Source organism: Arvicola amphibius, chromosome X (assembly GCF_903992535.2).
Source record: "Arvicola amphibius chromosome X, mArvAmp1.2, whole genome shotgun sequence".
Taxonomy (NCBI): Eukaryota; Metazoa; Chordata; class Mammalia; order Rodentia; family Cricetidae; genus Arvicola; species Arvicola amphibius.
Genome location: NC_052065.1, coordinates 53,905,473 through 53,929,401, shown reverse-complemented (window position 1 = coordinate 53,929,401; position 23,929 = coordinate 53,905,473). Strand labels below are relative to the sequence as shown.

General features: G+C 41.7%; 1 protein-coding gene across 2 annotated transcripts; it reads left to right on the top strand.

The window, feature by feature from the left end:
• Window positions 1-397: 397 nt before the first annotated feature.
• Zc4h2 (zinc finger C4H2-type containing) lies at window positions 398-22,197 on the top strand. 2 transcript variants are annotated; one of them, XM_038316785.2, is made up of 5 exons: window positions 398-611; window positions 16,156-16,327; window positions 17,892-18,064; window positions 19,062-19,224; window positions 20,793-22,197. In XM_038316785.2, exons 1-5 carry the CDS (start codon window positions 559-561, stop codon window positions 20,904-20,906), a joined length of 675 nt encoding a protein of 224 aa, XP_038172713.1. In that variant the 5' UTR covers window positions 398-558; the 3' UTR covers window positions 20,907-22,197. The 2 variants fall into 2 exon arrangements, with proteins under 2 accessions (XP_038172713.1, XP_038172712.1); XM_038316784.1 differs by having other exon boundaries at window positions 16,147-16,327.
• The last annotated feature ends 1,732 nt before the right edge of the window (window positions 22,198-23,929 follow it).

Genomic DNA, 23,929 nt, shown 5'->3' with positions numbered 1-23,929 from the left:
CCCGCCCCCCTATTTTGAGCATCACTCTATTTACATCTCAATGTCAATACCTAAGCAGCTGTAAGACTTGGCATTTTGAAATCTAAATCACTCACAGTTTCTCTCCAGTCCAAGGTATTTCGTAATAAAAGATTCCTTAACCTATTGGGGTGTGTAGGCATGAGGCCCGAGGCCCGTGATAAAAGGTATGTTTTCTCATCTTCCCAGGTGCTTTCGAGATTTCCCTTATTTTGCCGCACACTGGCAGGACAAACATCTTCATTCCCTTGCACGCCTCATAATCTTGACATAATTATCTGTGACATATTGATTTAAAGTGCCGCTACAGGAAAGGGAACAGGAGTGCTTCGCTTGGCCTTCTGGGAGTTGTAGTTCTAATGGCACCCGGGCTGCCTAGTCAGCCCTGGAACTGCGGACTACAGCTCCCAGGCCTTCCTAAGCCCCTACCACACAGGCTCAAAGCCACAAACCAGTAGGAGGTGGCTGTATTGTATCTATTGTATCCCTTGGCTGGTGCATTTTTACAGTTCTCTGGACGTGAAATTGAGAGTGAAAAGCATGGCAGATGAACAAGAAATCATGTGCAAATTGGAAAGCATTAAAGAGATCAGGTAAGCCCTTCGCTGCTTAATGCAGCATCCACCCTTCTCGATCCCGCCTCCCTTCCCGGGCATCCTTGGGAGCAAACTGTTTTTCTGTGGAAACTATCTATTGTTGGGCTACTTGCAAAGAGGGGCGGGAAAGAGGCCCATTCATCACAGACTTACAGATGAGGTGAAGAATGAGGGGGAAAGGGTAATTTGAAGTCGAGCCTAGAGGAGGTAGTTGGTGGAAGTGTGTGTGTGTGTGTGTGTGTGTATGTGTGTGTGTGTGTAGAGAAGGAGAGGAGATGGTAATGCCTTTCCAGATGTAGCTGAGATAGAATAGAGGGAGACACCAGGAGCTTGTCACCAGACAGCTGTATTCTTTTTGGCATGGAGACGAGAGCTAGCATTCACAGACACATTAAAAACAAACAAACAAACAAATTCGTTTAGTACAAGTTGCTTTTTGCTTCTTGTTTTATAAAAGTTGATGATTTTCCGTTCAGCTTCATGATCCAGAGCTTGGGAAAAGCCTTTTGAGAGCCAAGTTTAGCTGGCCTGGCCATTCCGTTTGCAACTTTGCTGTGGCTGTAGCTGGGGATGCAGATGAGCCTGGGGGGTGGGGGAAGGGGGGCACTGCTCTTATTTCCCTGAAACTCTTTCATCACTTTTTTCCTATCCTGACTTTGGAAGGAGCTTGCAAACTATGGGTGTGTGAACAAGAGCGGGAGGTCTGCCAAACTGGGAATTGTCACCCCTCCAGTGGGCTACTCTGCAAGCAAGTTTCAATATTTCAGTGAGATCCCTGCCCCCAAAACAGTAGTACCTGAAGGGTGACAGTGTGGGCCACCCCTGCGCTGCCTAAGTACCTGCATGTGGAGAGTTTTTCAGATATATGGAGAACAGAAAAAGAAAAAGACACATAGAGAATATCTTTTTAAGAAATTGGGTCATGAGATTTAACAAGAGATTTCACCTCTGTGGTTTGTGTGTGGGATCTCCACATAGTAATGGGAGTGAAGAACCTTGGTTTCATCTTCCTATTGGAGGGATTATATCTTTCCTTTTGCAAAGCAAGGAAAACTATCATTTATTGAGCCCCTGCTATGCCAGTGCCTTCCCCCCCTCCAACATTTCTGCAAGTGCCATCGCTGTGACCTTTGTCATAAGTGGAAAAATAAAGGCTTGGAGAATCTGAGTTCTCGTAGTCACAAAGCTTAACAATGCCACAGCTGGACAGGAATGGAGTCTGCCTACAAAGGCTCTGTTATTCTGACTGTTTCCCACTGAAGGGTTGCTTCTGTCTTTTCCTACAAAAGCGTCAGGAGGTAGGAAATGAGACTCCTAGGTGCAGGAGAATGCTAAGGGTGAAGCTAGTGAAAAGCTTAGGCCTTTGAGTAGAAAGCCTCTAACTTCAGTCTTATACTCTTTGCGGACTTTAAAATAAATTTGTCTTAGCTGTGCAGTGGTGGTGCACATCTTTAATCCCAGTACTTGGGAGGCAGAGAGGCAAGCGGATTTCTGAGTTCGAGGCTAACTTGATGTACAGAGTGAGTTCCAGGATAGCCAGAGAAAACCTTTCTCGAAAAAAAACCAATATGTGTATGTGTGTGTATGTATGTGTGTACATAGATACATATACATACATACATATATACATATGTAAAAATGAGCTTATCTGCAGAAATGGACTATTTGTGATCAAGATAATTAATCCCTAGTGAAAATAGGTCCCTTTCTGTGGACTCCAAGTCAGGAGCCATGACTTCTATTCCCCAACCACGTTAGAGAGTAGCAGGAGAGATGTAGAGAGAAGGCTAAAGTTCCCCTCTAGTAAGATGGGCATACCCCTTGATTGTCAAGAAAGACCCAGTGTAAAAACTGAATTTCTGTTCAGAGCATCAGGAGGCCTACTAAGACAAAAGATTAAAGTCAGATCCAGAATATTCAACTTTTGTTGAAAAAATTCTCACCACACCAATAAATCTACTTGAATGAGAAAATACACAGATGCCAATATTGATAAACCACAGATTTAGAATTTTCTAGCAATAGTTTTAAAATGTCCATTATAAAAATGTTTCATTAAGCAATGCAACATACTGGGAGCCTATAAACAGACAAAAATCGCAATACAGAGAAACTCTGGACTTTTAAACAGTGTTGAAAATCTTAAAGACTCCCGAGACTTTTGGAGTTGGAGTACATGCCAGTCTGCATTATGTTATTGTCGTGAGTCTATAAGAGCCAGGAAGTACAAAGCGTTGGATTGAATGAGAATGTCACCAGCAGACCTAAGTATTTGAACACCTGGTTTCCAGTTCGTGGTGCTGCTCTTGCCACCCGCTGCCATCTCTTTCCTGCCATTATGGACTTTGCTTCTGAAACCATGAGCCCAAATAAACGCTCCCTTAAGTTAAAAGAAAATACAAAATCAAAGCAAATAGACAATATCCGACAGCAAGAACAACAAAAGCCATGAGGAAGATGCTCAGGGGGATCGTTAAAAAAAGCTACAAATTCAACAGATAGGTTCAACAGCAAGAAGGGGCAGGCAGAACAAAAAGAGTCAGCTTAAACCTAAAGTAAGAAAATCACAGTGAGATTATTACTAAACTTTAAAAATTCTCCCAGTAGAGACACAAGACAGAATGAAGAAATAGTTCGAGAAATAAGGACTAATAGTGTCAAACCACCTCCAGGTTTTTTTTAAAAAAAAACTAATCAAATACTAATAGATTCAACCAAAAAAAAAATCTACTCCGAGGCATATTACAATCAGCCTTCAGAAAAAGAAGGAAAAGAAAAGAGAATCTTGAAAGCAAGGCAGGTGATAAGAACTTACCCCCTAATTATCCCTCTGAGGGGGGAAATTAGAATGACAAATTCCTCAACAGAAAAATCAAGGTCCTAGTAGAAAGAGGTACAACATTTTCAAGTGCTGACAGCAAAGACCTGCTAGTGTAGAATGCTGTGTGCAGGAGTGATTTTATGCTTGATAACTTGACGCTCTTGACTGTTGGAGCTGTCCTCAGATAGGCTGTGAAGGAGGATGAGACTACTTAACATAGGGGACAAAACACACAAACTTAGTAAGCAAAAACATGATAGAGTTGACTTTACTTTTTACTTTGAGTTTTCTTAATTATGCTTGGTGATTGAAGGAAATTTATTTTATTTTATATTTTATTTTCATATATTAATGTCTAAAACTTTACGGTGACATTTCACATATGTATGAAGTGTACTTTGATCATGTTGAGCCCTGTTGCACTCTTGTCTCCTATTCCTTGGTTCTCTTCTTCTTCCCTATAAGACCTCTTGAAGGAAATTTTCTAACATAATTATAATCTCAGTGTATGTACAGGAATGTTTATGATATTTTACGAATAGGTTAATTTACAGAGAAAACAGATAATATATTTCACTAAAGCTGGTAGTGTGATGTTAGAAGATACCGCTAAATTCTTTACATCTCATGTATTTCTGAAAGCAAACACTAAAATTTTTATGCTGAGATGGCTTAAAAATATTAAAAGTAAGTAAAACTGATATTTTAAAACATATGTAGTTCATCCAAGAGATGCAAGCAAACAAACTCCCAAACAGAATATAGACATGATATATAAACTTTAAAAGGCAGATACGTTTATATATATATATATATATGTGCATATATACGTGTATATGTATATATATACATATACGTATACACACACACATATATATATATGATTCTATTGTAGATAATGTGTGGCTGAAGAGATGTCTTAGTGGTTATGAGTGCTTACTACTCCTGCAGAGGACCTGGGTTACTTTGGGACTCACAGCTGTCTTTAACTACAGTTCCAGGGCTTTCTTCTGGCCTCCACGGTCATATGCATGCATGCAGCATACTAAATCCACAGAATACACACATATACATAATTAAAAATATTTTATTATTTTGCATATATGGCTGTTTTGCCTACATCTGTGTCTGTCCACCACATGCATGCACTGTCCCTGGAGGACAGAAGCGAGCCTCGGATCCCCTGGGACTGGAGTTGAAGATGGGTAGTAGTTGCAGTGTGGGTGCTGAGGATGGAACCCTGGTCTTCTGGAAGAGCGTCCAGTGCTTTTAACTGTTGAACTGTTGTTTCAGCCCTCACATTAAAAAAATGATCAATAATTCAAAGACAAGTAAAGAGATTTGTACAATGGATTTCTGAAAAAACAATTCAGTTATATACTGTCTGCAACAAACTCACTTAAAAATAGCGATGCGGGTAGATTGTGGGTAAAACAACTCGTTAAGCTGCCAACAATAAAAAGTGGGCTGTCTCGGTGGGACAGGCACATACCATGCAAGCCTGGAAACCTGAGTTTAATCAATCCCTGAATCCTACATAAAGCATGTCCTCTATTCACATGATGCATGCATGCAATGTCATTATCAAGTGTCCTTATAAATGCTGGTAATCCAGTTAATGTTCCACTATTCACAGTTCTTGAACTTCAAATTATGCTTACCGTTCTTTTAATAAGACTATTATTAAAAGAACAGTCTATTTTGTTAAAACCTTAATGTTCTTGGACTGTAGTAGTAACGGTGGTGGCATTTTTACCTAATGAAGCCAAACTAACATACACATATTGATAGAGGTCTAGAAGCGTGCATATTTATATTGATTATTACACACTCCAAAGGCAAAATTTGCAATGGGAAAAGGTGTTAGGAATGGGTTCTCTCATCACAGTGTATTTCCTGATTGTGCCCCTCAGAAATCCTGTTGCAATTCAATGCTATGTTTCAACAGTTGGCTTCCAAATTACACCTTGATCTATTTTCTGTGTTGGTTTCCTGGTGTTATAAGTAGCAGTCAAGGAGAAAAAGGAAAGACAAGAGTGAAACAAAAACAAGTGTAACAGAAAAAAGGGAAAAAGCAGGAGAGCATTAATGAAACAGAAAGTGAGTGTCATTGCCATGACATGAATGAGAGCCTTTCACAAACTCATATACATGCCAGTATATCTGTAACATGCTCTTGCTGCCACTGCACACAGAGCATGTATGTGTGTGCATACGTGCATACGGGTTGGCGTGTGCGCGCAAGCACACACGCACATACACACATACACACACACACACACACACACACACACAGTTTTCTTTGTAGAAAGAAAACCTCAGTTTAGACAGTGCCGCTGTTAAGGGGCACCATCCAGGTACATCATCCAGGGAAATTCTGTGCTGAGCACTCCACCTCATTTTCCCACTGTGTAGACCCTCCATAGATCATGGCCATATATATTATCTCCAAACTTTTAGGGGCCACTTGGCATCCCTTTCCAATCTTCAGCCTTCCGTGTACACCACAGTCTACTGGGCTTGCCCAGCTGGGTGTTCTACAAATTCAGCTACTCTTGGCCTCTTTATGACTTCATAGCTCCCTACTGCTACTGAGCTGCTCCCCTGAAAACTCATTTTAATGTTGTCATTCCTGTTACATTTGCCTCAGCTTGAAACCTAAAAGTCAGCATTGACTTTCTATTTCTCCCATTAACATTTCACTCGAATTCCTCTAGTATTCTCTACCTCCACTGCCTGTTTTAGGCCTTCATTATCAGTACCATGCCTATTTGTGATATAGTGTTCATTTCCCCCTACAGAATTATTTCCCTGTCTCTAGCCTCTTCTCTGTCTTTAATTCCATGCATACTGTTATGAGAATGGCCTCCCTAAAATAGGTATGATGTTTTCCCCTCGAATACCCCACTGATTCACCTTTTTGGATAGCTGTATTTTGAACTCGCAGGCCATTGCTGACTAGTGGCTTGGCTTGCATATAACTTCAATCAGTTGGTAATAGTATTTTTCATTTTTATTTAAAAGATAGATTACCAATATATATTGCTTAAGAGGTGGTAGGCATACCTTTGGGAAAGCATTGTTTTTGTTGTTCTTTATTTGTTTTTTTGGTTTTGTGTGTATGTGTTCATGTGTATTCTGTCATGGTGTGAAATTCATTTTTTGCTAAGGATCAATTATTTCATGCTGTTTATCTGTTGGATATGCATTTGCCTGTCATTGTTACTATGGCATTCATAACTGCAGTGCACACCACATTTCAGGTTCACCATTCCCACCTTACCTATGACTCCTCCTTTCTTTTACTTTATCCTTCAACAAAATAGAAGTTCATTTCTCTTTCATATATTTCCATCCTCGAATATTTTGCTTGCACAGATCCTTCATGCTAGATTGTTCTTTTCTCATCCTGTGCCTGTGAATTCTATTTGTTCTTTCAAGGAAGACCCAAATGGAATGCCACCTTTTATCCCAAACTTTCCCTAGTGCTCCAGATCAAAGGAATCAGTAGTCTGCCTGAGCTGTACAAAGAGAACTGTGCGGCTTTTAATTGGCATGTGCTCTATCTTAGTGGGGGTTTCTGTTATTGTGATGAAACAGCAGGACCAAACGCAACTTGGGAAAGAAAGGGTTGATTTTGCTCACACTTACCGTTGTAAGCAGACCATCACTCGTGTAAGTCAAGAGCTCAAGGAAGGAACTTGGAGGCAAGGACTGATGCAGTGGCCTGCAGAAATGGTGCTCACTGCCTTGCTTCCCACTGCTGCCTCAGCTTTCTTTCTTACAGCACCCAAGACTACCAGCCCAGAGGTGCCCTTGTGCATAGTGAGCTGGTCCTCCCACATCAATCATCAATCAAGAACATTCCCTACAGACTCGCCTACAGGCCAATCTTTTGGGGACATTTTCTCAATTAAGATTCCTTCTTCACAGATGACCCTAACTTGTTTTAAATTGACATAAAAAGTATGTTCTCTCTCTGCTTGCTTGCTTTTTCCTCCTTTCCTTCCTCCTTCCCTCCCTCCCTCCCCCCTCCCTCCCTTCCATCTTTTCTTCCTTCCTCCCTTCATCTAGTGCCCTGACAATCTCAGTACTGGGTTTAATAATTGTTTTAGCCCCAAGGTTTGGACAAGATTAAGTCCAGGACAGCTTGGACCTTTGAGACTTAAAGTCAAGTTGAACAGTGGTGACTACAGGAGACAGAACAGAAAGAAAGGAGTTGGAACTTGGTATTGAGCTGCAACAGTCTTTAAAGCATGATACTTTGCTTTTTTCTTAGTAGCTATTCTTTTTCCAGATAATCTGATTAACTTTAAATACAGAACCCTTGGTATTTAAAGAATGATCTTATATGGCTAGAAGAAGCAAGAAAAACTGACCTTTTTATTTTCAGATTCACTCAGTGTCATTTACAGATCATGTGCATTGAGCTATACACAGAGTTGGCATATTAAGTGGAGGCTGATCACTTAGATTGAATTGGTCCGGATCTGAGGGATCTACCAGTTGGCACTTGGTCTTTTTCCTGAGTTCCAGATGCAAATATCCAACTGAACACTTAATCAATACTTTTGCTTCTCATACAGGCACCAACAGAATTCTCGGCCCAGCCGTACTACAAGCATCCTCTTTCCTGTTTCCCGGAACTATCACGGCAAATGCCCCCACCAATCTTGAGGTCCTTTATTTCTCTTGCCCCTGTGATACCTCACATCCAAATCTTTAGCATACCGTGTTCAAACTTGAACATGAATAGTGTTCCACCCAGAGGTCGGCTTAGTTAAAGGCTGCTTAGATACATCTGCACATGAGCCAAGACTGAGAATGTATATTTCTAACAGGTTCCCAAGCAATACTCGTGTTTTGTGTCCAGTTCTTGAGGTGCCATACACTAGTAAGACCTTGAACATGATACCATCAAAATGGAATCCGAGTCTATAACTTCCACTGGCTAGTTTTTCCCACTTGGTTATCCCATCCCGAGGCCCTGTGGGATCTAGCTGTCCTGCCCTATTTTTTGCGTGAGTACTGTTTTTGATTTGTTATGAAGTTTGTCATGGGGGAGCCCATGAAGTATCTGCAAGTACTGGATAACCCGTATCCCTAACCAATGTTATTTCTTCTTTCATGAGAGCCATAAAGGAGGCACTCTGGAGAAATCCTCCAGCTGATTTTTCTCTTCTTTCTAGAGCTGTGTCTGGAGAAGATATAGCTTAGAAAGCTCAGGAATCCAATTTGAAAAGTTTTATGAAAGGTTATGTTTCTTGGGATTCTGGAAATTCTTTAAGGGAGCACCTGTGGTTTTGCTGGTGTGCCCTGGCCTTGCCAGCTATTGTTTAGTCTTTGGGGAGAATCTCCGTAGGAGATTCCTTTAAGGACTTAGATGGTTTCCTCAACTGTAGGGCCCGTTAGTCCAAAGGCATCTCATGTAGTCATCCATTTCCTCTGTACAGGCTATACGGAGTCTTTCTTTTCTTATAGAATTTTCAAGATTCCACAAAGTTCCAGATATTCCTTTCTTCACCCTGAAAATGGATGAGTCACCTAGGACCAGAACAAACCCATGTTCCATGGGTTTATAGATGGGACGATGATTGGGTTCACAGTCCTGGGTTTTCTACTTCTTGAATGTATGATCCCAGGCAACTCATTTTACTTATCTCACTCTCACAATCTTGTCCTTCAAAATGAAGCTCAACTGTGTGTAAGAGTGTTGAGAACATGACCTTTCATAGCATATAAAGTTCCTAGTGCAGTTGCTAGGATGTGGTAGGCTCCACAAATATATCTATTACAATTAATCAAAGCTGCTATACAGTAACACACTTTGTGGTACCAGGAGTAGAACCCTGGGGCTCATATATGTTAGGCAAACACTCTATCACTAACTTAGGTGATGTGTTTCTTAATACATGTTTCCTTCTAACACAACCAAAAAAAAAAAGTCATCTTATTTGTGTTGTATTTTCATTTTCATTTAATTCCAGGAAGTTTTAAAAATTCTTTCTTGATTTCTTTTTTAGCCCATTGATCATTCATTTTTAATCTGCATGAGGTTGTGTAATTACTACCAATTTGTTTGATGTTGATTTCAGGCCTTATTATATTATAGTCAGATAGAATCTACAGCGTTATTCAACTTTTCTTTATTTTTGTTAAGATCTGTTTGTTTCCCAGTAGTTAGTCTATTTTAGAGACACTTCAATGGGCTGCTGAGTAAAGTGTATTTTATTTGGTATTTGCATGGCATATTCTTTCGACATGTTAGTCCTATTTGAAGTATAATGCCATTTATTTCTGATGTGTCTCTGTTTAAATTTTGTGCTGTGCCCTGGATGTTGGAGGAAATGGAGTATTGAAGTTATCTAGTCTTCCTGGGTTGAAGTTCATCTTTTACTTCAAGTACAATAGTTCTCTTTTTATGAGATTGGGTGCACAATAGTTTGGTGTGTATATGTTTGGGGTTGTACTACCTTCTCGATTAGTTCTTCCCTTGATTAAAATGTAATATCCCTTTTACAGTTTTTTTTAGATTATAATTAAATCATTTTCCCCTTCCCTTTTCTTCCCCCAACCCCTTCTTATGTACCCTTTTCTCATTCAATGCTTAATGCATTTATATATGTCTAAACATGTAAATACATCTTCCTCAGTCTGTATAATGTTACTTGTTTGTACAAGATTTCAAGGCTGTTCGTTTGGTATTGGATAGCTGTTTGTGGAGCTCTTCCCTGCAGAGAACTGTTTCTCCCCCCTCAACATTCCTTTACTGCCTGTGGTTTTTCGTTTAGGGTCGGGGCCTTGTGAGCTTTCCTCCATCCATGCTGCCCTGTCTATTGGTGTCATCCTTTTTCAGGTCATCTTTCAGCAGCCATGTTTGTGAGACTTCATGGTTGTGGCTTCTCTGACATTTCTAGGAGACACAATTTGATAGCAAACTTCCTGTTCCTTTGGCTCTTACTAACCCCCACCCCCCCAGCCATCCACAATGATCCATGAGCCTTAAAGTGCAGGAGTTGTAGATAGGATTAGGCTCCAGATTTTGACTTTTGATCAGCTGTAGTTTTCTGAAAATGGTCTTTGCCTGTTGCAACGAGAAATTTCCTTGATGACTGGTGAGAACTGCACTTAACTATGTATACAAGGATAAACATTTAGAGTTCTGTTAGCGATTGTGCTGGTCTAAAGTGGTTTTTGTGGACTCTCCTCCAGTAACCATGGCTTCACTAGCATGGAGTAGTTAGCTGGATTTCCAATACCATGGGAAACCAGAGGCATGGTTTCTCTCTTGTTGAGTGGGTTTTAGTCAGTTAGAGGACTGTTGGCTACCACCAAGGTATTCATACCACCATTGCACCCTTAGGGTTATTGTGTCATACTCGTTGGTTTTGTGGTTCATAAGCATCATAGCTGGCTAAGACCATGGATGTTCCCTCTTTTGGAACCTTGCGTGGCATCTGGTACCATGAAAGCTAGTCTTCAGGGAGAAGGCTTTCAGGTCATACGCAGTAGCTTGGATCCACTGGGTCCTGTGCCCAATGTACATAGTGTCTTTAGCAATAGGTCCCTATGTCCCACCACCAGGGGGCAACCAAGAGCAACAGAAATAGCCTATCATGGTTTGGAAGTCTCTTGGAAAACCTTTTCCAACAGCTTAAAAGAGGGTTTCTCATTCTTGGTGTTGGGTTTTATTAGCCTATGGTTTTGGGGGGTAGCATGTCAGCCCAGATGGGAAAATTGCATATATATATAGGCTATTTATGTAGATAGTAACATGATTTTTATGGCTTTTTAGACATCCTTACTGTTGCTTACTCTCCTCCTTTTTCCCTCCCTCCCCAATTAAAACTTCCTGCCTATTTTCTATTTCCCCTTCAGATCATTTGTACCCTGCTTTTGTACTCTGTACTGACCCCCCCCATACACACACAGGCTATTTCCTTTTTACTTTCCTGATGCGGTGGTTTGAATGAGAGTCACCCTCATAAGCTCTTATATTTGAATGTCTAATCTCTAGTTGGTAGACAGTTTAGTGAAAGATTAGGAGGTGAGTCCTTGTTGGAGGAGGTGTGTCACTGTGGTTGGGCTTTGAGATTTCAAAAGCTCACAGCAGGCCCAGTCCCCCCCCAACCCTTCCCCTCCCCTGTGGATCAGGATGTAAAGGTCTCAGCTACTGCTACAGTGCTGTGCCTCTCTTCTTGCTATAATGATAATGGACAAACCCTCTGAAGCTGTAAGCAAGCCTCCAATTAAATTCATTAGTTTATAAGAGTTGTCTTGGTCAATCGAAATGAAATTGCCAATTAACAGGGGAGACAGGGCCCCCAAAGGACATCTCTTGCCACCAAATGAAGCTTCTAGTACCAGGAATCAGTTACATCTAATTGAGTTGTTGGTCAAAGAAGTCCCAATGGGAACCCCCAAACAACCCAGGCTGTTGTCAAGGCTATATAGAATGGCATTCACAAGCTGATAGCAAAGCTCTATTTCTGAAGACAACCCTTACACAACTCTTTGGATATGGAGAAGTTCCTACATAGAGCCTTCACCCCGTGGGCTAATGTTCTCAGTACAGGAAGGTACTCTGCATGCTAATAAAGGAGAAGCATGAACACCAAGCCAGCTACAAACTCATTAATCTACAATGATGTCCTGCCTGCAAGATGTTCTAGTGCAATGGTGACACAAAGCTTGTGGGAGTAACTGACCAGTATCTTAGGTGTCTTCCGGCCCACTCCATGAGATCAAATGGTGCTTGGATGACTAATAACCAAATATGAGCTAGCCCAGGGACCTATGCTAAAATCAAATACTACTGTCCTAATGACATACTCATACATCAGTGCTTTGACCACCCACCATCAGAGAGATTTCCTCCTGCAGTGAATGGGAACAAATCCTGGGACCCGCAGCCATATATTATGAAAAGAATGAGAGCCCTTGGAACTCTCAGCCTTAAACAGGGTGCCTCCAACAAACCCCTCCCCTTAGAGCTCATGGAACCCTGTGGAATAGGAGGCAGAAAGAGTTTCAAATCCAGAGGGGATCGAGGCCATTATGACACAAGACCTTCTAAACACAGAGGGCCTGATATACAGATGAACCTCCAGAGACAGAGGCAGCAAGCTTTTATTTTCCCCATTGTATCATTTTAGCATCTTTTCTTGAATGTTAAGTGGCTGTAGTTATGTGCACTTGTGTTCAGATCTTTATTTTGTTCCAATAGCATGCATATCCATTTTGTGACAATCATTTTATTCTTATCTTGGCTCTAATGCTGACATCTTGAGATCTGGAGTGGCAGTCTCCCTGCATTGCTCATGACTGTTCTGGCTCTCATTCTATTCGTAAGACTTTCCCTTGAGTGTCCTAGTTGTGCTCTTCAGTTTTTAAATTCCGTCCTCATTTTATGTTGAGTGCTCTTCAATCTTTTTAATCTCCTTATTAAGTTGCATTTTCCAATCCGGCATTATCTTGGTTATTTTATTCAGCCTTGTGTTTGTCTTTTCTTGGGTAACACTTAAGCCTTTATTTCTTTAATTCTCTCTAAATTCACCGAACTGTTTGTTTCTGTTTTCCTTAAACTCTGAATTCTTTGATAACATTTATGGTGTTTTTTTTAAAGTTCTGTATCCTGGAATTAATCTGAGTAATTGTTCTTACATAAAATTTCTATAGGAGAGGTGGATTTTGGGGGGGGGGTGAGTGGGGATGGACAGTGTATACTCTCTTTGAGCTTTCATATTATTTTGCGGTGAGACTCAGGCACATGGACTTCTTGTTTTGGTTGTATGTTTGATGTGGACACAGAAGGCTTGGCTGGTACACAGGATTTGCTACTCAGTACAAGCTGGCAGTTAAAAATAATGTGTAGGTGGGTCGCACCAAGCTGTGCCCAGACCCTGGTTGTGGGCTCTAGGTTGAGCCTGGAAATTGAGAAGAGTTCAGGCACGGGAGGGTCAGGCATACTCACAAGGCTGGGCCATAACACAGGATGTATGTATCTGTCTGGTCCTGAAGTATGGTTCAGGACCAAATATCCATAGGGGCAACTGGAATTGGAAGGGGTTAAGCCAGCAAGTATAAGTACGTTACCTGTGTTTCTATAGCACACAGACAGGCTAGAGGGTCCCTGGCGGGGAATGTCTGGGGGATGGTGGGTCCTAAAAGGAGGAAGAGGGTCAGGAAAAAGTCCTGATCCTTGGCAAGCAGCCGCAGGGCTACCTGAGTTGGGAGGCTCTGCGCCAGGGTGTAAAGATAGGTTACCCGTATCTTCCCTCTGTATGGACTAGATAGGGAGTTCCTTGCAGCGAGGGTTTCAGTGTCTTGTGGGTCCAAGGAGAAAGAAGGGTCAAGAGAAGGTCACAACCCCAGAAAAGCATCCACAATTTGACCAGGGAAGGACTGTGCTTGGATGCACAGGCAGGTTCCCTGTATCTCTGCCCTATGTGGACTGGCTGGTGGGTCCCTGGCAGTGAGAATTTCACCATGTCATGAGTCTCAAAGTGAAGAGAGGATCTGGGGGATGGTCTTGTTTCTCCTTATTTAATTGATTATAGACTAGGAAGGCTTTTCTTTGCCACTTAATAGGCCATTATTCATATTCTACTTACAAGATGGCATATGCTAATGAAGCTATTCCAATCTTAGTAACCAGCATAATGCCTTAGAGCACACGTGTAGTACTTGTAAGCTCTTTGTTCCAACGTCTGAAGCGCTTGGGTGAAGGAGATAATCATGGCTGAACTATCGGGCAGAGTTGGGGAGTACACTGGCATTTGTTGATTGCTCATCATGGGCCACGTAGCTTGGGAACTTTACGTGCATTAACTCATTTAATTCCTACCACATGGCATGGGAGGTAGGTGGTATTATTTCCCTGTTAGTACTGAAGAAGTCAAAGCTGAGAGAAGGAATCAGATAATGTCACTTTCTTGATATTTAAAAATTGAAGAATCCCTTTTCAGCGGAGGACGAAAGACTTGACTCATGCCAGCATCTCAGCTGTGTGTTGATCTTTTCCAAAAATCCCTGGATTCATCTAGGCCCCTTCCCCTCTTTCGGAATCCGGCCCTGCTAATCCGTCTTTAGTTGTTCCTTTCATGGGTTGTGTCTTTCTGCTCTGGGGCCTTTGTTCATGCCATCCTCACTTCCTGGACTGCTTTCCCTTGTCGCTCTGTATTCACTGACCGAGGAGGACAAGTGTTCAATAAATATTTGTGAATGTGTGTGCATTTGCTTCTTAGTGCATACTTATTAAATATAGTTAAATTTAAATTTAAATATTATTATTCAAATGCAAATATCCAGGAAAGTGCAGAGCCAGCACATATACCCAGGTATGAGTTTAAAGCACATGTTCTTTCATGATGTGTCTCTGCCCATACAAATGGGTTCTTGACCTAATACTCAGCTGGCTACATGAATCAACATACGATATTACTCTAATTGTCAGTTTCCCACCTCTAAAATTGGAATAGAAGCAGGCAGAGTCTAGATGTTCTATATATAATATAGAAGAGGTTGAGAATAGAGGTCTAGGCAGGAAGGGGTCTAAATAAATATTTTTTCAATAAAACTAAATATTGTTCCTCTATGAGAAAGGTCAATAGCTACAGCAAGAGTTCTTCATACACCTGATAACTTGACTCAAAGGTAATGTAGTGTAGTGTATAACATGCAAGTATTGGAGTTACTTTTGCATCATTATGCCAATGTTCCTGACATAAGCAGCGGAAGGGACAATTTTTATATGAGCCAGCCATGCTATATGGTACGAGCGCCATCAGCCACACATTTAAAGTTAAATTCATTAAAACCAAATATAATTTATAAATCAGTCTTTTAGTTATACTAGCCACATTTCATGTGCCCAACAGGCAGTGTGTACTATTGCTTTAGAAAGCACACACACAGAGCATTTTGGTCAGTGCAGAAAGTTTATTGGACATCGCCTCTTTAGAATTTCTCAGGTCACTGTTGCTAGCTCTGGCTACCTTTGCTAGGAGTACTTTGAGGTGGGAGACACTTATTTGCAATGAGAGGCGCTTTAGCATCTCTGGCCCATATACACTAAAGGCCATTAGTGTTCTCCTTTGACTCAGTCCCACAGCCAGAACCTGCACTGTCCTTTGCAAACATCCCAAGGCAATAAAATTTATCTCACTTGCAACTCACGGAATTTTTCTGTTTAAAAAGAATCTCCTAGCTTGTTGTGGGATTCCCCTCTTTATGCTGTGAATACCATTGGTTAATAAAGAAACTGGCTTGGCCTGATAGAGTAGAACAGAGCTAGGCGGGGAAAACTAAACTGAATGCTAGGGGAAGGAAGGCAGAGTTGGAGGAGAAGCAATGGAGAAACCACCAGAGACAGATGTGCTGAATCTTTGCTGGTAGGCCACAAGTGCATGGTGATGCACAGATTAATGGAGATGGGTTAAATTAAGACATAAAAGCTAGAAAATAAGAAGCTAGAGCTAATGGGCCAAGCAGTGATTTAAATAATACAGTTTCTGTGTGGTTATTTTGGGGCTGAGCAGCCGGGAACCAACAAGTGGCCTCCCTACAACACTAACTCTTTCTGGGATGGCTCTGATTTTCTGTTGTCTGTGAAAGCAAGGGTTAGAAAGATAGCTTAGAAGGAAAGGCCTAACTCTGCTTTCTATTTCTGTCTTCCTCCATCCTCCTACTGGCCTGTTTCCTGCTCTTGAGAAATTTCAGGAACAAGACTCTGCAGATGGAAAAGATCAAGGCCCGTTTGAAGGCTGAGTTTGAGGCACTGGAGTCAGAAGAGAGGCACCTGAAGGAATACAAACAGGAGATGGATCTCCTGCTGCAGGAGAAGATGGCGCACGTGGAGGAACTCCGACTGATCCATGCTGATATCAATGTGGTATGTGGCTGGCTGCCCGCCTGTCTCTGGGCTCATTAAGGATGAACGAATAGAGGATGTTGTTACCTTTCATTTAGATGTCACTGTGGCTAGCTAGCTCAGAGGAGAGGGCTGTGGAGTAGAAAATTCCAGAAGTTCTGAGGCCAGCTCTGATTATGTCAGCGACTAATAGCAATGGACAAGTCCTTTATTTCTGAGCATCGTGTTTTCTCTCTGTATTATGAAAAAGGCCAACTGACCTTCGAGGGTTCAGTCTGTTCTGACATGTTCACATTCTGGAAGTCTGCAACTTAGAAAGTAGCCAAGGAAAAGTGGACTAGATGCCTGCCCCTTGAGGGTAGCATAAAATGCTCAAAAGCTCCCAACAGGAGCAAATCAATCCTCTCTGTCTGCTTACCAATGTGGGGCTCTCTCATTAGACGGCCATTTGGGAACTCTTGGAATACTGTGAATAAATTGCTGAGTTGACAAATTCCCTTGTTTGGAGTTACTCGCTAATAGTCTAGGCTTCTTTATTGGTTGGTTATTCCTTTATCAGGAAGTGGAAAGGGTTCACCTGTGAGATCCTTTCCAATCCTTAGAGGCTATGACATCTTTTTTAAAATTCATTTTTGGTGGAGCTAAGTTTCTCTTCTTGGCAAACACATTTCTGTGGAATTACTCATTTTCAGAATGTTGTCAGGCCTAGAATCCTTAAAAATACATAAATGAGGCTGTGTAAGACCCTTGGGGTCTTATGTGTTAGAGAGAATAAGATTCTGGGTCTCCCGGAAGGAATCGTAGACTTCACTGCAAGCTAACTGATGATGTAGAATCAATAGAATGAATCACGTTTTTTTTTTTTTTTTCATTAGAGGGGTTGAGAATCCAGGCCAGTAGATCTCAGACCTAGAGCATGAGGGTCACCTGGAGGGCCCATTAGAGCCCAATTTGTTGAACTTTACTCCAGAGTTTCTAGATGTATATGTTAGGTAAGGGATTGAGAATGTAAAATTCTTAGTTCCTAAATGCTAATGCTGCCGCTGCAGCTACCAGTGGGGCGCGTGGATGGGATGGTGGGGTGGTGGGGTGGTGGGAAGTGTGGTGACCAGTTTGAATACAGTTGACTTAGGGAAAAATGTAACTGGCTTGGAAGACGTAAGTCTTCCGTTTCTGTGTAGGTTTTGTTCATAAGGATCTCTGTGAAAGCCGAAGCTTCTTTCAGCTCACTGACCTCTACAGTAGACTGGCCATCCAGGTGAGGTGAGCCAGATGACCTCTAAAGGCAACTCCAGCTCAGAGGTGTTAGTCATTTGAGTAATTTAACCATGAGTTTATGAGCTGTTACTCCGTTCCCATGAACTCAATCATCAAATCTTTACTAAGACTGCATGGGGTGTGCACTATTAAACTTTCACTATCATAGTCATGAAGAAACCGAGGCTTGATCCACCATGTAGAAAAGACATAGTAAACTTGAACATAGATTGGTCTCCCTCTGGAGTCTGTGCTATTATGTGTTCAGTTTTAAAATGTCTTTGAGAACTTTGGGATCTTTTCTGTTTCTACCTGCTCTCTTTTCCAGATGGAAAACACCATTAAACAGTCTGAAAATGACTTAAACAAGTTGCTAGAGTCCACCCGGAGGCTTCATGATGAGTATAAGCCGCTGAAGGAGCATGTGGATGCCCTGCGCATGACATTGGGATTGCAAAGGCTTCCTGACTTGTGTGAAGAGGAAGAGAAACTCTCTTTGGAGTAAGCTGCCTGCCCTCTGACCCCAAATAACACAATGTAACAGAAGGGAGGAGGGGGGGGAGGAGGGGGGGGGACACAGATGGACATGGATATAAACACGGCCTGAAAGTCCGAGCATATATATCCTATTCTTAGGCCTGCCAGTGACTAATTCCTTGCATGACCTTCTTCAAGTCTCTGTGCTGACATATTATAAAGAGCAATGATCAGATGAAGTTGAATGGGTGACTCTTTAACATGCTTTGTGCGAATTTTGACGGTGTAAGAATTTTACCTATGTGATAGCTCAGGGAGTGAAATGGCCTTCCACCAGCCCTGGGGACCTGAGTTCAGTCCCTGGGACCCATGTGGTGGAAGGAAAGGATGAACGCCTGCAGGCTGTCCTATGACATGGTAGCGTCTTGTGCCTGCCTGTACATACACATGTACAAATAAATAAATTTAAAAAGAACTTACCTGTGAATTTTAAAATGTCACTTTTCAAGTTAAGGTCTAGAGGAGTATATAGAAAGGATGTGCCTCCATTTTCTCCGGGATATGGCCTGTCCTTTAATCTCAAGACCCAGAGTTAAAAACTAGGCTCATTTTAAAGACAGAGCGAGTTCAGCCCAACAGGAGGGAGTATGTCCTAAAGGTACAACTGGATTCCTATAGAAGCAGTGAGCTTCCTATTCCTAGAAGGATATAAATATAGGCCTGGGAATGCTTGGTCTGAAAATTGCAAGTGACCATCAAATAGACAACAGGTCTAAATATCTTGATAGCCCTAAGATTTCTTGATCATCTGCATCTATCAGAGTTAAGAAGAAAAATGTCTACTTTCTTACTGATCATGTGCCTAGTACTAAGGAGAAAGAGCCATGTGCTATAGGGAGGGTAGTGCCATTCTAGAGAAGATCCTTAGTACAATTTTTGGTTCCTTAGCATAGAAACTTTAAGAGGGGCAAGGTTCTTCTTGCTTTCAGAGTGATCCAGCCAGTGTCTTTCATCCCCAAAGTTACTTTGAGAAGCAGAAAGCAGAATGGCAGACAGAGCCTCAAGAACCTCCCATACCTGAATCCCTCGCTGCTGCAGCTGCTGCTGCCCAACAGCTCCAAGTGGCCAGGAAGCAGGACACACGGCAGACAGCCACCTTCAGACAGCAGCCTCCGCCCATGAAGGTGGGTAAGCTAGATTGGACCACAGAGGAAGCAAAGTGTCCTGCAATGGGAGGCTGACGAGATGGTGCTTGAGGTTGTGGCTTTATTTATTTTAGATCTTACTTAAACAATGTTTGATTGGTACACAGAGGATGGGATGCTATGTTGAGTCCATATTGCTGCAAATCCCCGAAGAGATTAGAATACAAGAAGCCTGGCAGGCCCTAGTAAAATAGAATTTTCTAAAGGTTAGAAAGGTAATCCTTATACAAATACATAGTGAACATATCTCATTAGTAAGGGATTCAGCAGAATCACAAGGCAGGTTCTTAGTACATTTGGCGAACAGATGTTTACATGGTTGGAACGAAATAAATTTGGAAGTTTTATGCAGAAATTATGTATGTCTTCTAAAGAGACATAAGTGTAATACCTTTAGGATTACCTTTCCTTCCCACTAGAATTAATTTGCATTTCTACTAGGCCAAAACTCTTTGTGGGTTGTCAGTGAAGCATCACAGAATTGGGTCAATAGGAAATAGTCAAACAGACGTTTTACTAGAGTGACTTCCCGGTAGACCATAGCCTACAGGTAGAGGCTGGCTTGTTATATGCTTTCATTGGCAATTTACTGGTGTGCACACACATGCCAGGTGATTTGTGTGTTGTGTTTTTTTTGGGGGGGGGTGGTTTGAGACAGGGTTTCTCTGCATAGCTCTGTCTGTCCTGCAATTCACTCTGTAGACCAAGCTGACTTCGAACTCAGAGATCTGCCTGCTTCAGCCTCCTGAGTGCTGAGATTAAAGGCATGCGCCGCCACGTCCAGCTTGTGTGTTATATCTTAACAGAGTTGAATAATTGCAACAGACCACTTAATGTGAAAAGTCTAATATATTTATGGGCCACCCTATGACTCAGGATGTAAAAGCACTTACCATGTAAATGTTATTATCTGAGTTTCATCCCAGCATCCCGTGGTAGAAGGAAAGAACCAACTCCCAAAAGCTGTTCTAGGAGAGAACTGCAAAGTTGTCCTCAGACCTCCACACATGTTCTGTGGCACATGCACACACATCTCTTCATTTCTTCTCTCTCTCTCTCTCTCTCTCTCTCTCTCTCTCTCTCTCTCTCTCTCTCTCTCTCTCTCTCTCTCTCTCTCTCTCTCTCTCTCTCACACACACACACACACACACTCCACCCAATTTTAATTAAAAATACCTTTTAAAGTCTAAGTATTCACTATCTTGGTCACTATAGAAAAATGCTTGCTAATTTATCTTGTCCAAGACAAATCGATAGTACATGGGAGAACTGGTTAGAGATAATGTTCTGATATATTGCTGCATAGATACATAGTTCTTATTTTATTTCCAAGTTTTACATGAATGTTTTTTACACCTCTCCCTATGTTAAATCTATGTTCTATGGTCTCCAAAAACACTGGTCTCTACCTGAATCTTACTGATAACTGTTCTTTCCAAATGGAAAATTGTTAATTATTTTCTGGGCCCCTGAGTATCTGCAGTCTGAACCATTGCTTAGAATAATCTGACTACACTAACTTTATTTATTCTGTCTACCCCCATCAGGCCTGCTTGTCATGTCACCAACAGATTCATCGAAATGCACCTATATGTCCTCTTTGCAAAGCCAAGAGTCGGTCACGGAACCCCAAAAAGCCAAAACGGAAGCAAGATGAATGAAGAGAAGGTGAAGGGCTAGACCTCTGTTGATCATAAACCCTCCCCTTGGCCAGAGTGATAGATGTCCTGATTTTCTAAAAATATCCCTTCCTTCTCCTCTTGAGTCTTCTATTTAATTTTCTGGAAGAAGAACACCTCTCTCTTTGCTCTTATTTCTTTCTACTCTTGGGATATCAGGTTCAAGAACAGCTGTGGTTTGGGTGCTAATGACTGGGTCTCATGACCCCTTCTCTCCCTCTCACATCTCAACTACTGTGCTGGTTTGGAGGTGACTGAGGGGTAAAGGCCCTGATTGACTCTTTCTCTTGTTCCCAAGGACTGGAGCCTATAGTCTGCAGGGTGTAAGGACTGGAGGAGGTCCATATCTTACTTTAAGAAAAGGCCTCAATGATGTCCTTCCCTCTCTTTTTGCCTTAGATTCTGAAAGGACAACTACTTTATTTTTGCCGGACTTTTCAATGGGCTGAATCTGTGTATCTCCCCAGTATTTAGCTCATCATTAGAGCCCAGGAGTAACTTAGACAGGTGTTCTTTCTTATAATAACGTGTGAGGCTCTGGTGTTATGCCATGGTTCCATCCAAGTCTTCCAGGTATACTCAAGTTTTTACATACCAGGCTGGGCATCTGGAGATCCCAAGATCTGTACGTCTTTCCCTCTACTTTTTTTGTTCTTTGCAAATCAGTAGGCATTTGCTGCAGTGAAATTAGGGAGTCAGACCCATGCTACAAGTCTCACCCAGTTCACTGCTGAAAATAGGAGGTCTGATGGCTATGGTATAGGAATTGCCTCGGGCTGAGGATCCAGGAGCTGACTTTAGCTTTGTATTTTGTTTAAAAACCATCACGTAATACCTGCTCAATTACCATCACTGTATCACTGGGAGGATAGAAGTGAATATGGTATTATATGAATGCCAATCATTTTATACATGTAAGTGGGTATGACTTTGTTTTCCATTCTTCCCTCCCTTTGAGTCTGTCTTCTCTAAGGTAGCCTCGGTTAAGGAAGTTATTGGTCATTCTTTTCCTGTGGGTTGTGTAGGTGACCTTTCTCCCCCAACCAAGGGCACTAAGCTCTTCAAGCCCCACAGCTTGCGTCTTTATCAAAGCTAAGCCTCCTAGTCATGTTACTCTTAGACCTATGGAATAAAATCAGGGCTGACTGATTAAAAAGATTTAGCTCCGGGTGTCTATCCCTGGCTGGGAGAAAAGGGAGATATTTATCCATTTTTGTTTCTTTTTTTTAACTTTTGACTTTGAGTCACGATAATATGTGTTCCAAACATCAAAGATTACTCTGTCTTTTTAAAGTAAGTGTTATGATTTTATAAATCCTTTTAAATAAACCTTCATTTGTTGGAATAAATGCTAATTGGGTGCATTCTGTACACTGGGTGACAACAACAATAACAGCAGAAAGGGGAAAATAAAAAAAAGACCAAGAAGGCTACAGAGATGTGACCGGGAGCTGGGAGCACTATGGTTGGAGATAGACAGATGGCTGGAACAATGCTGCCTGCAGTGACGACACTGGAAGTGCGGGCCAAGAACAGGACCCCAATACTGAGACTCACTGTGATTTTCTTAAAATAGGGGAAGGATTGTGCCCATGCCACTACCTAAGTGAGTGAAAACATAGGAGCATGGTACTAGCAAATCAAAGCCCTTATTTCAAGACAGGAACTATAGTTCTTATAATCTTTCCACCCATCTCTAACTCAGTATTCCCTGAGCCATAGATGCAGGAGTTGTTATGTAGATGCTTCTGTTGGGGCTGGGTTCCCTACTAATCCACTGATTAGTGCTTGTGTCCAGTTGTCAATGTCTCCATTTGCTGTAACAAGAGGCTTCATTGATGAGTGGTAGCTACACGGGTCTGTGGGTATAAGGATTGGAATGTAGTAAGGAATTATGCTAGTCTACTAGAGTGGTGGTAATAGACTCTTTTCTCAAGTCCATGATCTCACTAACCCCAGGAAGCTGGCCAGATTTCCAGTACTGGGCATGATTTTCTTCCTATTGAGTGGGCCTTAAGTCCAATTAGACAGCCGATTGCCACCTACATATAGTGCTACTTCTTGTACCTTTATGCATATCTTGCCATGTAGCAATGCATTCTTGTTGAACTACCTTTGGATCGCCAGCCTCCAAATATCAACATGGTTATCCCACAATGTTGCCATGCTGGTAATTGTCATAGTTCATAGGTCTTACCTCAGGGTAGGACTTTTCTTTTCTTCTCTTCTCTTCTCTTCTCTTCTCTTCTCTTCTCTTCTCTCTCTTCTCTTCTCTTCTCTTCTCTTCTCTTCTCTTCTCTTCTCTTCTCTTCTCTTCTCTTCTCCTTCCTTCCTTCCTTCCTTCCTTCCTTCCTTCCTTCCTTCCTTCCTTCCTTCCTTCCTTCCTTCCTTCTTTCTTTTTAATTTTTCGAGACAGGGTTTTGCTGTAGCTTTGGAGCCTGTCCTGAAACTAGCTCTTGTAGACTAGACTGGCCTCAAACTCACAGAGATCCACTTGCCTCTGCCTCACGAGTGCTAGCATTTAAAGGCATGCGCAGCCACTGCCTGGCCAGAGTAGGACTTTCTAATTGCTTCCCTCTTGGCATCTTGCATAGCATTTTCTGGAACCATTAAACCTAGACAGCAGGGAAGAGGCTTTTAGGTCAGATTCAGTTTGAATCATCCAAGTCCTGTGTCCTGTGTGTGTGATTTCTTCAGTAATAGGGGCTCACTCTAAACTCCTGAGAGGCAAAAGGGAGTCACACGGATTATCTTACCAGTTTATTCAAGGGAGGAGTCTCATGTTTGATACCAGGGTTTTTGTTTACCTATGGTTCTTCTAAAGAGCATTGCCAGCTTAAGTACCTTAACTTCCTTTAATATGCATATATGTGTATATATATGCATACATATACTTATGCAGAATGTATAATTTTATGTAAATCTAAAATAGTGACCCCTTGACACTTTATCAAACAACCTTGGTGTTATTTGTCTCTTGTTCCTCCTTTTTCTTTATTGACCTC